Source organism: Callospermophilus lateralis, chromosome 11 (genome assembly GCF_048772815.1).
Source record: "Callospermophilus lateralis isolate mCalLat2 chromosome 11, mCalLat2.hap1, whole genome shotgun sequence".
In the NCBI taxonomy this organism is placed as follows: Eukaryota; Metazoa; Chordata; class Mammalia; order Rodentia; family Sciuridae; genus Callospermophilus; species Callospermophilus lateralis.
In genome coordinates this window covers 17278052-17291812 of record NC_135315.1, presented here as the reverse complement: position 1 = coordinate 17291812, position 13761 = coordinate 17278052, and the positions used below count along the sequence as shown (strand labels likewise).

Here is a 13761-nt window from a genome sequence, read left to right as displayed (position 1 = left end):
GGCCTGAGTATCATTCGGTTCTAGCTTCTGGTCAAAAATCCCCCATTCTGAATGTCCAGCCTCTGACTTCCTCTTGGCTGTAGCTCTGCCCCTCCCCACTGTCTGGACACAGGTGCCTGCAGGTGACTCTGCAAACTTCCTTTCATCTTTGTTCTCAAAACTGCTTCGTGGGCTGGGGCTATAACTCAGTTGGTAGAGCTCTTGCCTTGCATGCTCAAGGCCCTGGGTTCCATCCCCAGCACTAAAATAACCAAAAAACAAACAAACAACAACGATAAAAAATAAAAAAAAAACTGCTTTGCTTCTTATGTTCCCAGCCTTGGTTGACACCCCGTCCTCCTGACTCAACGCCTTCATTACACTTTCTTTTCCCTCTTGTGTCCCTGATCCTAATTGATGGCTTTCTCTCTGTTCCCAAAGCCACTGTTCTGAGAATCTAGTCTGCCCAGCTGCACAATTGGCTCGCCCCAGACCAGTGACATCTGGGCCCCTGTGTGCTTGCAGTGTGCTGCCAGGACCAGGACTCCCAGCTTTGCCAGCCTTTGGTCTCCAGTGCCAACCCTTTGTCCTTTTTCACAGGTGACTAGCAGATCAATAGTCCAAAGTCCGCCTCGGGAAGCTTCAAGGGCTGCCAGAAGGACTGGTGTACCCCGCCCTCTCTAGCCGTTCCCCCTCCTCTGCTTCTCTGTATGGCTGGAGCTGGTAGCTGGGGCAGTGGGGTGGGGGGCGGGGACCAACCGCTGCTCCCTTTTCTGCTTCCTGGCCTGAGGCTGTTCCCCTGTTGGGGGTGCCTGAGGGACCCCTGACCACCTTCACCAGCTCTACAGCTGCTCCTGATCTTGGCAATAGGGGCCCCTCCAGGAGACGGTGCCCTCTTAGTGTGGCGGTTACTCAGCTTGTAAGTGACAAGAGCCTTGAGATTCTTTCTCACTCACTGATGGCACCCACAGTGCCTGGACCTACTAGGTGCTCCCCCAAAGTCGGTTGGTCTGTTCCTGACGGATGCCTCCAGATCTGGGCCTCCTGGGGCATGGCGTCACTCATCCCCATGTTCCTGGCACCTGGAGCTCTGCCAGATTCGGGGTCATCACTCAATAAGTGCCAGTCAAGTGAACAGACGGTGAGTGAATGTGTTCATCAAGAAAGACTAACCTGCTCTCCAAGGCCAGGCCCTCCCATTTGTGGCACATGTCTGTTGTCCTTGCTGGGCCCCAGTCTGATGGCTAGCACTCAATGGAGCTGGGACCCCAGCAGGAGACCTGGGGCCCTGTGGCTCAGTAGGCCTTGATGTTGCTCCTGCCTTAGCTCAGCTCTCCTTCCTTCTTCCCTCCTGCCTCCTGCCAGAGACAGGGACAACCCGAGGGCCCCTCTGTGACTGTGGAATGAATAAGCCAACAGCGCACATCAGAGAGTCCTGAGGTACCTCTGGTTCTCTGAGGACACCCTCTGTGGGCCACCAGACCAGAGAACCTCATGAGCCCCTTTGGCTCAGAAGCGACTCCCACCCTTGAGATCGTTTTCAGATCCCTCCGTCCTACTGAGCTATCAGGAAGGGTGTAGACCTGTGCTCGACACACCCAGGGCCCACCTGTGCTCCAGACAGCACCAGTGGAAGGCAGCCTGGGAGACCTGAGTCAGCTCCCTCTTCTCACTTTCTCACAGGTTTCTTGCCAAGGCACCAGAGTGAGTTGTCCAAGTACCAGGCCCGGGGCCTCTAGTGTCAGGGGCAGCTAGCCAAGCTGCATTTCAGCTCCTTGGACGTCCAGAAGCTGGAGGCTGCAGGGTCCACCAGGCCCAGCGCCCTCCCTGCCCCACTGACATGGGTATCCCTGAGTTTGTTGAGCTCGTCCATCTCTAAATGGCCTCTTGACCAAAGTGGAAAGGTAGTGTGGCCTTAGTTCCAAGGCTAAACCTTGGCTCTTTAGTTCCTGCTGATTCCTCAAGACTTTTCTCCCATTTTTGGAAGTATCCATCTTGTCCCAGGTCAGGATGGAGTCCCTTTGGACCCAGGAGCAGGTTGGGCCTCTGCTCAGGATTGCCTAGGATCCAGCGGGTAGAGCACAGCACACGGGGGTCGGGGCGGGCCACCGTGAGCCTGGGGAAACAGCATGGTTACTGCAGGAGAGACAAGTGACCACAAAGGAGTGGTTTCCAGTCCCCTCCCCTTTACCACCTAAGAAGTGATTTTAAGAGATACTAGGTCTTTGGATTAGAATCTATGGTGCCCTCTCTTTGGCGCTGGCAGAGATGGTTAGGCCTCCCTGTGGGAAAAGGAGAGGGCATGGTGCCCTTGATTCCATGAAAAACATCATGGGTGGCCGCTTGGCCATGGAGCTCACCCCAAGACTGGGGAAAGAAGAAGGGGAGCCCTGGAATCTTTCTGGGCTGCAGCCCTGGGGTCCACCTTCTAAACCCCTATCCATATAGGGACCTCAGGTGGTACCTCCGTCCACTCTGTGCCAGTCCTAGAGAAGCTTCTGAGAAGTATTTATCATCCCCTAGGTTAGAAGCCTGGTGGGTCATAGAAGGGTGTCATCTGCCCCAAGGGAGGGAGGATGTTGCAGGAAGAAGAGCCTGGATATCATTTGAGAATCCTGACTTTTATTGTTGCTCTCTCCATAGCCAGCTGTGTGACCCAGGAAAATGACATGCCCTCTCTGGGCCTCGGTTTTTCCATGTAGAGAAGTAAGGGATTAGACTTGATCCTAGGCTTTCAAATTGTAATCTGCAGAGGGGCCCTAGGTTGGGGCCAAGAGGGAAATTGAAGGATCCAGGTAGACACCCCTCTTTTTTTTTTTCCTTTTTCTTTGTAAGTATACAAATCAGTGACATCAAGTACTTCCCCAGGTTATGTAACCATCACTCTATTTCCAGAATTTTGTCATCCTCCCAAACAGAAACTCTATTCTCCCTGCCTTCCCCCAGTCCTTGGGACCCTCTGATTTCCTCCTGTCTTATGAATTTGCCTGTTCTAAACATTTCATACAAATGGAGTCATGCAATCTTTGTCCTTTTGTGCCTGGCTTACTTCACTCAACATTTTCAAGGTTCATCTGTGCTGTAACGTATTTTGGAACGTTATTCCTTTTTATGACTGAATACAGTTCTGTCACGTGTATATACGGCAGTTCCATTCATCTGTTGATGGACACGGGTTATCTTCACCTTTTGGCTACAGTGAATAGCTTGAGTACTAGCGTGCAAGTATTTGTCAGGGCCTCCATCTTCAGGTCTTTGAAAAAAATATGTAGCTATAGATATAGATATAGATATGGAATTGCTGGACTCTATGTTTGTGTGGGTATGTGGGATTGGGGATTGATCCCAGGGGCATTCTGTCACTGAGCTATATCCCCAGCACCCCCCCCCCTTTTTTTAAGTTTTTTGTTTTATTGAGACAGGGTTTTGCTAAGTTGCCTAGGCTGGCCTCAAATTTGTGATCCTCCTGCCTCAGCCTCTTGTTACTGGGATTAACGGATGCACAGCACCACACCTAGTGCTATGATGATTTCTTCTTCGTCCTCTTTTTCCATGCAGTGCTGGGAGTTGAATCTGGGTCTTGGCCCTCTCCCACTGAGCCACACCCCCAGCCCTATGATAATTCTGTTCAACTTTTTGAGAAAAGGGCTCCTCTTCGTATCTGTTTTCCATACAGGGGCGAGGAGGGTGGTTGGGTATGAGTCCATTGGAAACAAATGGCCAACAAACAAGAGAGAACCTGAACTAGATGACCCCCGGGGTCCCTCCAATCTCTAAAACTCTATACTGGAAGGTCCTAAGGTAAAACAAGCATATAGAAAGTATTTTTTAAAAAACCACCAACTTCGGGTGCAGGGGAGGCTACCCAGGTGGGCAAAGGACTCCAGACCTTCACGGGTCATGGAGCGGAGTGTGGTGACAGCAGCACAGTGCGTGGCTCATGCAACGCTTGGCCAGCATGCCCTCACCGCTCAAAGACGCAGAATCTTGTGTCAGCAATGCCAGCGTCAGGCCAGGCAGTGTGGACACCATGGGGTTCTGCTCAGTGTCTCACTCCATGTTGTAAGTGCAAGTCAATCCCACGCCTGCGCCCACCTGACTTGTTTGGTTAAACGTTTTGTCTCTGCCTTGTGCTCACCGGGCAGACCCACCCTCCGCCCTCTGGCCACAGAAGGTGTCCTCCATGTAGTGACAAAGAACTGGGGTGACAGGAGTCTGATAAGGCCAGGGGACATGTTTTAAGTCTGGCCTATTTGACGGGGGCCATTTCACCGTGGAGGTCAGCATCGAGGTCTCCAGCAGCAGCCTGTGGCTTGCTGGCACCTGCTGCCCATCTGCCTGGCTGCCTGTGTCCATCCTAGGTCCAGCTGGGCGGTGGGTGGTTGGGGTGGAGGATGAGCTGTCCCAAGGGAAAGGCCACAGGGCCCTTGGGCAGGGCAGAGCAGGGGCTGGGTATAAATAGCTCGTGGCCCAGTTGGGAAGGCCTGGCAGGGCCCTCTGCCTCCCCCTCACCAGCTGCTGGTGCCAGGCAGGTCCTCAGCTCCCTTGGGAGCCTGGCCATCATCTTAGATCCTAGCTTGGGACTTCCTTAACGGCACTGGGGAGTCTCGTCCTGTGTGTAGGTGGCACCTCCGGATGCCTGGAGCCTGGGGAGTAGGGGGCACGTTCCTCTCCTTCTGGAGTATCAGCAAGTGGGTATCACGTGCACAGCCCCGTGGAAGGCCAAGTGTGCTGGGGTGTGTGTGTGTGTGTTTGTGTGTGTGTGTGGCTTGGCCAAGGAGACACACCCCTCCCTATCCTTGGGGCAGTTCCACTAGCCCAGGCAGATGAAATTGGAAAGAAATCAGTTGAGCACTTTGTGATAAGGTTTGAACGTGGAACAGAAAACCTACAGAACAAGGACAGGTTACTTCTGGCTGGGAGCCTGGGAGAGTCTTTAGAATGGAGGTGACCCAGGAATCTGGTTTTGAAGAATGGGGAAGGTGTTTGCCCAAAGGGTGCAAAGGTTGGGGTGGTGAAGCCCCGGAGGTGGGAGGTGGGAAGCAGCAGGTGAATCTGATCATAGCCCCTCACGGTAGGGTAGGAAGCTTTGAGGCAAAAGAGGCTCATTGTGTTTCCTCTCCCCCGGGGCACGTGTGCCTCAGTAATGGCAACCAGAGGTGGCCGAGGTAGAATGTCACACCCAGCAGTGTGTGGCCAGGAGCTCAGGTCAGGGGTGGCGCGTGTTTGGGGAGGCAGTGATCCTGCAGAAATCAATCCCGTGGGCCACAGCTAAATCTCCATCCCCAGAGGCCCTTGCTAATTACAGGCAGGATGTCCAGATCCGAGTTGGAACTTTTGAGTGGAGCATCCTGGAAATGTCCTCATGCCCCTGCCCTTTGGTTTACCTTTAACACCCAGCCAGATCATGAAGGTCTTTGTCCAGCCAGCCCTGTCAGGGCGGCGATGCTGGGGATGGGCCTTTGCTTTGATCCAGGGTGTCCTTCCCAAGGAAGGTGGGAAGGGGATTTGGAAATTCTGATTTCAGAGATTTATTAATGGGAAGAATGTGGTTGTGACAAGGCAGGGACACACAGTAACTGACCACGGTTTCTGGAGGGCTTCCTATGTGCCAGGCACTGGATTCTACCATTCACTCCTCCCCCATTAGGTCTATTTTGTAGATGAAGAAACTGAGGCATGGAGAGGGAATTGCTTGAGATGAGCAGGCTGGAAGTGGCAGGCTGGATGTGACTTGTGGCAGCCTGTTCCTGGGCGCACAGTTAGTTGGAGCTGGGCAGTAGGAAGGAAGCAAGGTTCGGAGGGAAGAGGGAAAACAACTCAGGATGGTGAGTTATGAGACGGTGCTATGCCAAGCCCACTACCCCAAGCCCTCCTTTGGTTTTCTTTTCTAGTGATGGCCAGTTGCCCCTGCAGGGCAGGCTGGACACTGGACACGCTGGTCAGGAGCACCAGGATGGGTTTGATCTGAAGCACTGGAGGGAGGCTCAGTTCTGGTGCTTTACAGTCCTGCAGACCCAGGCAGATTACTTAGCTCCCTGGCCTCCGTTTCCTCATCTATGAAATGGGATGATGGTGATGATGCTGACATTCCCACCTCACCAACTAGTGAGGATCAAATAAGGCAACAAACACAAGCACCCAAAACTGTCTGGCCCAAGGTGGGCACACGACAAACCACAGATATTTTATTGCTCTGGTTATTACTATAAATGGGGCGGGGGAGGATGACCTGCAGCACCCTGTCAAGTGCTGCATGGGCCACATGCCCATCAGGGACCTGGGCTCCCCTACTCAGGTGTGGGCTCAGGGCTGAGGCCCATGGTGCAGACAGGTAGGCCCAAGGCCATCCTCAGCCCTCAGGACCCAAGAGGCAGGGTGGTAAGCGGTTTGCCCTCGGGTCTTTGGAATCAGGCAGCTGGGTTCCAATGGGTGACTCTTCTCCCCCCCACATTTTTTATTGGTGCATTAGTAGTATGTAAAGGTGGACTTTGATGTTCTTATGTGCACACAGTGTAATATAATTTGGTCAATATCATTCCCCAAGATTTCCCCTTTCCCTCTTCTCCTCCCTCCCCCTAGTCCCTTTCCTCAATTCTACTGATCTCTCTTCAATTTTTTTTTATTTTTTTAGTTGTACATGGACACAATACCTTTATTTATTTATTTATGTATGTATGTATGTATGTATGTATGTATGTATGTGGTGCTGAGGATTGAACCTAGTGCCCCACTTTATGCGAGGCAAGCGCTCTATCACTGAGCCACAACCCCAGCCTTCCCTTCCCTTTTAATAAGATCCCCCCATTTGTCTTTTCTTCCCCTCCTCTTTAGCTTTCACATATGAGGAAAAAAAAAAATCTGACCCTTGACTTTCTGAGTTTGGCTTGTTTCACTTTACATACTGTTCTCAGGTTCCATGACTCTCTAGTTGTTCTGTGGTCTGGGCTAAGCCGTCGGTGAAAACAGGGCTGCTCGCAATGACCCTACTCTGTCTTAGGTTGTTGTAAGGATTAAATGAGGTTTACCCAAGGAAAGGGCTCAGCCTGGCACAGAGGAAGTCGGTAATTAGCCATTATCAATGACAAGCCACATCGTCTGGCTCCTCCTTTCTTCTCTCTGGAAGGGCTCAGTGGTTGAGATCACATCAGGGCCACCATCTGAACTCCCAGACTTCATTCCCTGGCTTCCTCCTCCAAGTTAAATCAGTGAAATAATTGGGGGCCCGCTTCTCCCAGAGGCAGCCCAGGGCAGATGGGCGCACACCTCTGGGGTCCTGGAGAGCCCCTTCCCTTAGAGTCTCTGTCAACTGACCGAAACCAGGAGCTAGCCCAAGGTCAAGGGAAGGATTGGGGAAGGCGGCAAACAGCATAATCGGAGCTGCCACAGACTTGGCACCAAAATGCCTTGGGGGAGCCCGTTCCTCTGCGAAGCCCCGTTTCCGCACCTGGGAGAGGGAATGCTCCTCTCACTCCAGAACTGACCGCATCTGTTGCATCTCGAGTGCCAGGCACATAGCAAGAGTCCCTAGGTGGCAGATGTTGGGTTCTTCCTGGTGCCAAGCCCAGAAAGCTTTTGTGTGCTTTTTCCTGACCCACCCCTGGAGTCTTCCCCTGGACCCCCTTTCTCAAGGCTTGGTAGGTGTTGGACTCAAAAGAAGAGATGACCCCTGGCTGCTCCTTCTTCCTACTCACTCTGTCCCCACCACAAATGAATGATCACAACTGACCTTGAAACACACTGAGACCTCCTCATCATATTGTTTGCTTCTCCCTCAAAATGTCGTTTCTGCTGTTCCTGTGCTGGGGGAGGGAATGGTGGAGATTCCCACAGTTCCGTGGCTTTCTAATATATTCTATTTGCCCATCCACCCCTTCCCTACTAGACTCTGAAATTCGAGAGATTGACAGGATACTGATTGAAAAATGAGGGGCAAAGACTGAGGTGGCTTGATTCATGTCATATAGTATTGGGTGAGAGCTGAGGTCTAAATAGCCCAGGTGAGAGGAGAGGTGGCACACTATTAACTTCCAGGGAACTGGAAAGATGGTCCTGTATTCCCTGGGGAGTCACAGGCAGGAGTGAGGCTGAGCATGCAGCCTCTAGGGAAGAGGAGCACTGCAGCGGGGTGTGTGTGTGTGTGTGTGTGTGTGTGTGTGTACACGTACACATGTGTACTGACTCCCTGCTGGGACTGATGCTTCTTTGATTTTTCAGAGATAAATTGGGGTCAAATGAGCCTCTGCGGTTTCCTCTCCTTAGTTTTGGCTTCTTTTCCAGGAATCTCTGGAAGTTTCCATGTGGCCCTCAAATTCTGAATTCCCAGAAGAGCGCAGAGTCAGACCCCTTCCACACCTGTCAGGGAAAATGGGTCCAGATCTGGGTCCCAAATCCCATCTTTCCACTCCAGGGTCCTTTTTGTGGCTATGATATGTCTATGCTAGGAGCTGACATTGCTTGGATCAGAGCTCTGCCCTTTGAGGGGAGTGTGCTCCCAGGAAGCCAAAGGTGGCACATGCAGATGCCAGGTTTCTTAGGGCCTTAAGTTCAGGCCCACAGGCCCTCCATTCCTCCACTTACCCCAGAGGGTCATAAAGTGAAGCCTATGCTGGGCCATGTGCTTTGTGTCTACAGTGCTACCTCCCTCTGTCTGCCCACAGGTCACTGGCCCTGGGCCAGCAGTACACATCTCTGGGCTCACAGCCTCTGCTCTGTGGCTCCATCCCAGGCCTGGTCCCCAAGCAACTGCGTTTCTGCCGCAATTACATCGAGATCATGCCCAGTGTGGCCGAAGGTGTGAAGCTGGGCATCCAGGAATGCCAGCATCAGTTCCGGGGCCGCCGCTGGAACTGCACCACCATAGATGACAGCCTGGCCATCTTTGGACCCGTCCTGGACAAAGGTACTGTCTCCAGGCCAGGTGGGAGGTGGGTGAGGCTCCGGGGAGGGGTGTGGAAGGCATCAGGACCCTCCTACCTCAGGGTGCTTCAGGTTTGAGTGCAGTGGAAGGCAATAAAACTGGTGATGACCAGTGCCTCCATGGAAAGTGGGAGTGGGTTGGGTCCTCCTCTGAGCTGTCTCCAAGTCCCGCCACAACTTTCTCCAGTGTTGCTGGGGGCTGGGCAGCCCTCGGATGCTGCAGGATCCAGGAGATTTGAGGGCAGGCACTATGAAACCCTGCAGCCTTCCTTCCTGTCTTGCACAGCAGGTACTCCAGGCTTTGATGTGGACATTTGGGACTTTTCCTTAAGGCTGTGCTAAGTGCTATGCAAATACCCCTTTGGGGAGGGGGTGGGGCTTTGCTACCCCACAGGGAAGGCCTCAGGAGCTGAGGAAGCTGCCTGGTGCTGAGCACATTTTATTGCCCCCAGGTATCCCCTGAGAGTTTCTGTTAGTCCCATGCCCTGCAAACTAGATGCGCCCACAAACCACCACGATGGGCACACTGGCCTTTAGGTAACTTTCCAGCAGTCTTGTAACCTGGGGTTCTAATTGGCTGTGCTTCAGGTGGTTAAGAGTAAGGTGATTTGAGATTGAACTTGGGGGTCCCAATTCAATGGAGGGAGGGCTGCATGGGACAATTACTCCCAACAAGGGGCCTTTGGGTCTCTCGGGCTCTGGGCAAAAGATGGGCAATTCTTGGAGGAATTGCAGAGACCAGGAAGTTAGTAACTAGCTGAGCCTTGCCGTTCAACTGGAGTTTTTCCATCCAAACTGTTCCTCTCCTTTTAGAAGAAGGCATTGAAAGCTGCATTTACACCAGAAAGAAAAGGTATCCGAGTGCCAGTCCTCAGGGTGCCCAGTGGCTGGATGGGGGGTGGGGAGACTGACTACTCCCATTTTTAGAGTGTAATACCCCTTTACCTGTGCCTCAGGTGCACAGGGTCTATCAGACCTACAGGCACAATGTTGGCTAATATCACGGATAGGAGGGCAATTAGCAAATCAATGGATGATGATTCTGTTTACGCTTCTATTACCAAAGCTAATTATTCCTTGTTTAGATAAAAGGTTTGGCCTCTAATTGGGGCCAAGTGGCTGCTGCTTGCATTTCAATCCCCATCTCGCCGGCGTGTCCGTCTCACCGGCTTCCGCTGCCCCACCTTGGGCCAGGTAGCGCTTAATCAAACAGCCTGGCGTCGCGACGCGCTCCCCAACCTTCTGATTGCTCTTCCCGCTGCGGGCATTAGCCGGTGAGAAGCGGTCTTTGAGCTTTTGGGTCTGGCACATGCCTTCGTCCCTAAACTGCAAGAGGGCGGGTTTGTGTTGCGGGGGCAAAGAGTGTAGGTCAGAGATGCTGGGACTTTGATGAAAGCGGTGGGGTGAGTCTCCGGGAAGCGCCCATGCGCCCCAGTGCCTGGCGCGCGGGCGGTGAACCCGGGCTCCAACCTGCCTCCACCCCACGTTTGAACACCGCCCTCCCACAAAAAAAGTTTGCACCCGTTGACAAGCCCGCGGCCTCCGGCTATGTGGGCAGCCAAGGTTTAATCTTTGCCCACCGCCTTGAGATCCAGGCAACCTAGAGTCCGGCTGCTCAGGGCGCGCGTCGTAGGTGCCAGCCAAGTGCAAGCCCAGGGTCTGGGCCGGCCCGGAGGGGAGCCCTGGGGCTCCGGCTGAAGGCAGAGAGGAGCGGCCCGGAGGGTCTGGAGGGGTCGGCGGCCGCCCGGTGCTGGCGGCAGCGCGGGAGCCCGAGGCCTCTGTCCCTGCGCAGCTCGCAAAGGGCGTGAGCGCCGCCCCCCGCCGCGCCCCGGCCGGGCCCGCCGCGGCCGCCGCGCCATTCACACGCCCTCTGGCCACTCGGCGCGGAGCGGGGGCGGGGGCCACCGGCTCAATGGGGATCGCGCGGCCCGCGCCGGGGCCGGGGGCGCGGCCCGGCCGCGGGAGCCGCCCGTTGCTACGCGGTGGCGGCCGGCCCGGCAGCCCGGGCCCGGCGGCCGCATTATGCGGGTAATGCGGTGTGACACCGCGCGAACAAAGGCGGATTGAGCGGCCCAGCGGGCCCCGCCGGACGGGGACCGGCACAGCGGGGCTGTCAGCGCCGCTCCCAGGCTAATCCCCGCCCCGCCCCCGCCGCCCCCGCGTTCCCGGGGCTGGGAACCGAGCGCAGCCCCGGGCCGGGCGCCGCCGCCGCCGCGAGAGGCCGAGGGCCGCCGGAAGCCGGGGGCACCCGCCCGCGAGCTCGTCCTCGGCCCCCTCCCAGCGGGCGCCCAGGCCCGGAGGGTCTGGGATGGGGCGGCGGAGAGCCCGAGGCCGGGATGGACGCCGGGGCCCACAGTCCCATGCCGCGGCCGTCGGGTTCGCGGTCGCGGCGCGGGTTCAATGTGTGGACTCGGGCTCGCACTCCCCGCTAGCTGTTGGTGCCAGTGGGATTGCCAGTGGACGGGCGCCTGCTCTGCAGGTGGTCCTGGAGGGTGTCGGGCCCCAGGGAGGCAGCACTGGCTTCAAGGGCTACCTTCTCATCTGTGGAGCTCCATCGCCCCAGCACTCTGGACCGTAGCCGCGGCCTAGGAAAGGAGGCAGGAGTTCTGGCTCCGAGGCCGGCCTCCTGTCTTGCCTCCTGTGCAAGGTTGCCGGTCCCCTTCCCCCTCTAGGGTCCTCGTTTACAAGGAGAGAGATGTTGGACTGCAAGTCTAACAGCCCTTTGCCTCCCTAACCATCAGCGTCCGAATCTATAAAGTAGCGTTAAGAGCATTAAAATGGAAAACAAACACGAAGCGCAGCATTTGGGCATACCTAACATTTGAAAGGGTTAGCCTTGTAATAAGGGTCACCCCTGATAATTACCCGTGGGGCAGAGCCAGAGTAACTGACCTGTGCCTAGTTATGGGAGGATCTTGACCTTCTCAGTTTAAAACCTTGGTTTTGGGGTGGGGATAGGGAAGGGAGAGGGGAAGACGGACGCACTAGCCCCCGCTGTCCTGGTGAGAAGGCAGGGAGAAGCTGTACCCATCTTACAAAGACTGTAACCGAGGCTCAGCCAAAGTTTCAAACGTCTGCCAAGCACATGCAGGTGGGAAATGGGTGGCTTGGGTATGTTTAGGCTCTAACTGTCCTGGAGTGGAGGGCTTAGGACTGTGCTGGCTTGTCTGGAGTTTGGGAGGGTGAAAGGCAGGTGGCCAGGGGCAAGACGGCATGGCTACCTTACCCCCTCAGCACCTGCCAGGAGATCGGTTTGTACAGTCTGCTCTGCCTCATAGCAGCATTTGGGGCCCTGGGATTCAGGTTGCTCATTGGAAAGTTGGGAATACCCACAGGGTCTGGATCAGACAAAGAGGAGGTTAGGAAGGGCACCGGTTCCTCCCTCTTCCTTAGCGGCTGGTGAGCTCTTAAACGCTCCACCTCCCCAGCCTCTTCCTCCTCCTGGCTGGGGAGGTGGAGGCAGGGCTGGTGCATCCCAAGCTCGGACCTGAGCGCTGCCTCCCTACGTCCTCCCCGCAGCCACCCGCGAGTCCGCTTTCGTGCATGCCATCGCTTCAGCCGGCGTGGCCTTCGCTGTCACGCGCTCCTGCGCCGAGGGCACCTCCACCATCTGCGGCTGCGATTCTCATCATAAGGGGCCACCTGGCGAAGGCTGGAAGTGGGGCGGCTGCAGCGAAGACGCCGATTTCGGGGTGCTAGTGTCCCGGGAGTTCGCAGACGCGCGTGAGAACAGGCCAGATGCGCGCTCGGCAATGAATAAACACAACAACGAGGCAGGCCGCACGGTGAGCCGCGGCTGCCCCCGCCCCAACCCTGCTGGGATCGCACCTGGGACCCCAGTCTTGCCCTTGGCCTGGCTTTGACCCATTCAGAGGCCCTGTGCATCTGGCTCTCCTTTCCCTTTGGCCAGGCTTGGCTCCCAGCCACACCCCACAGGCACCTATTCTGTCCACCCTCCTTCCTCCTTGGGCTGTTCTTGATCTCTAGGAGATGAGTCCACTGGGAGGTGTGGTCACCCTATACGAGCAAGTACCCCCAGCTTGGGTGTGTAGTTGTGGAGCTGTCTTGGAATTCTGCCTCCATCCTTTCCTGTGGGTGTATGACCCCAGGCTAGTAACCAAAGCACCCAGCCTCAGTGTCCCCCTCTATTTCATGGAGATAACAATTCCTATTTCCTACCACTTTGAGAAATGAACTGTCTTGTCTGCTTGGGGTGTGATGAGGGAAAGTAGAACCTTCAGATCCATACCTCAGCCCCCATCCAGTCTCTTCCTGGCGCAGAGAAGTAAAGGAGGCTGGGAGAATGTGGGTGGGTGGGGCAGAGTGGGAAGGTGCTCCTGGATGGGGTCAGTTTGGGAGCCAACTGCTACTCCTCTTCCCCAGACCATCCTGGACCACATGCACCTCAAGTGCAAGTGCCATGGGCTGTCAGGCAGCTGTGAGGTGAAGACCTGCTGGTGGGCCCAGCCTGACTTCCGTGCCATCGGGGATTTCCTCAAGGACAAGTATGACAGCGCCTCAGAGATGGTGGTGGAGAAGCACCGGGAGTCCCGAGGCTGGGTGGAGACTCTCCGGGCCAAGTATGCGCTCTTCAAGCCACCTACCGAGAGGGACCTGGTCTACTATGAGAACTCCCCCAACTTTTGTGAACCCAACCCAGAGACGGGCTCCTTTGGCACCAGGGACCGGACTTGCAATGTCACCTCCCATGGCATTGATGGTTGTGATCTGCTTTGCTGTGGCCGAGGCCATAACACGAGGACGGAGAAGCGGAAGGAGAAGTGCCACTGCATTTTCCACTGGTGCTGCTACGTCAGCTGCCAGGAGTGCATCCGCATCTACGATGTGCACACCTGCAAGTAG

General features: G+C 55.4%; 1 protein-coding gene across 1 annotated transcript in view; it reads left to right on the top strand.

Moving 5' to 3' along the window:
- Positions 1 to 13761, top strand: part of Wnt3 (Wnt family member 3) — a 36954-nt gene extending 23193 nt beyond the window's left edge. The window contains exons 2-4 of the mRNA XM_076871311.1: positions 8640 to 8881; positions 12418 to 12683; positions 13282 to 13761. Coding sequence (XP_076727426.1) covers positions 8640 to 8881; positions 12418 to 12683; positions 13282 to 13761 — 988 coding nt within the window. The remainder of the gene's footprint in view (positions 1 to 8639; positions 8882 to 12417; positions 12684 to 13281) is intronic.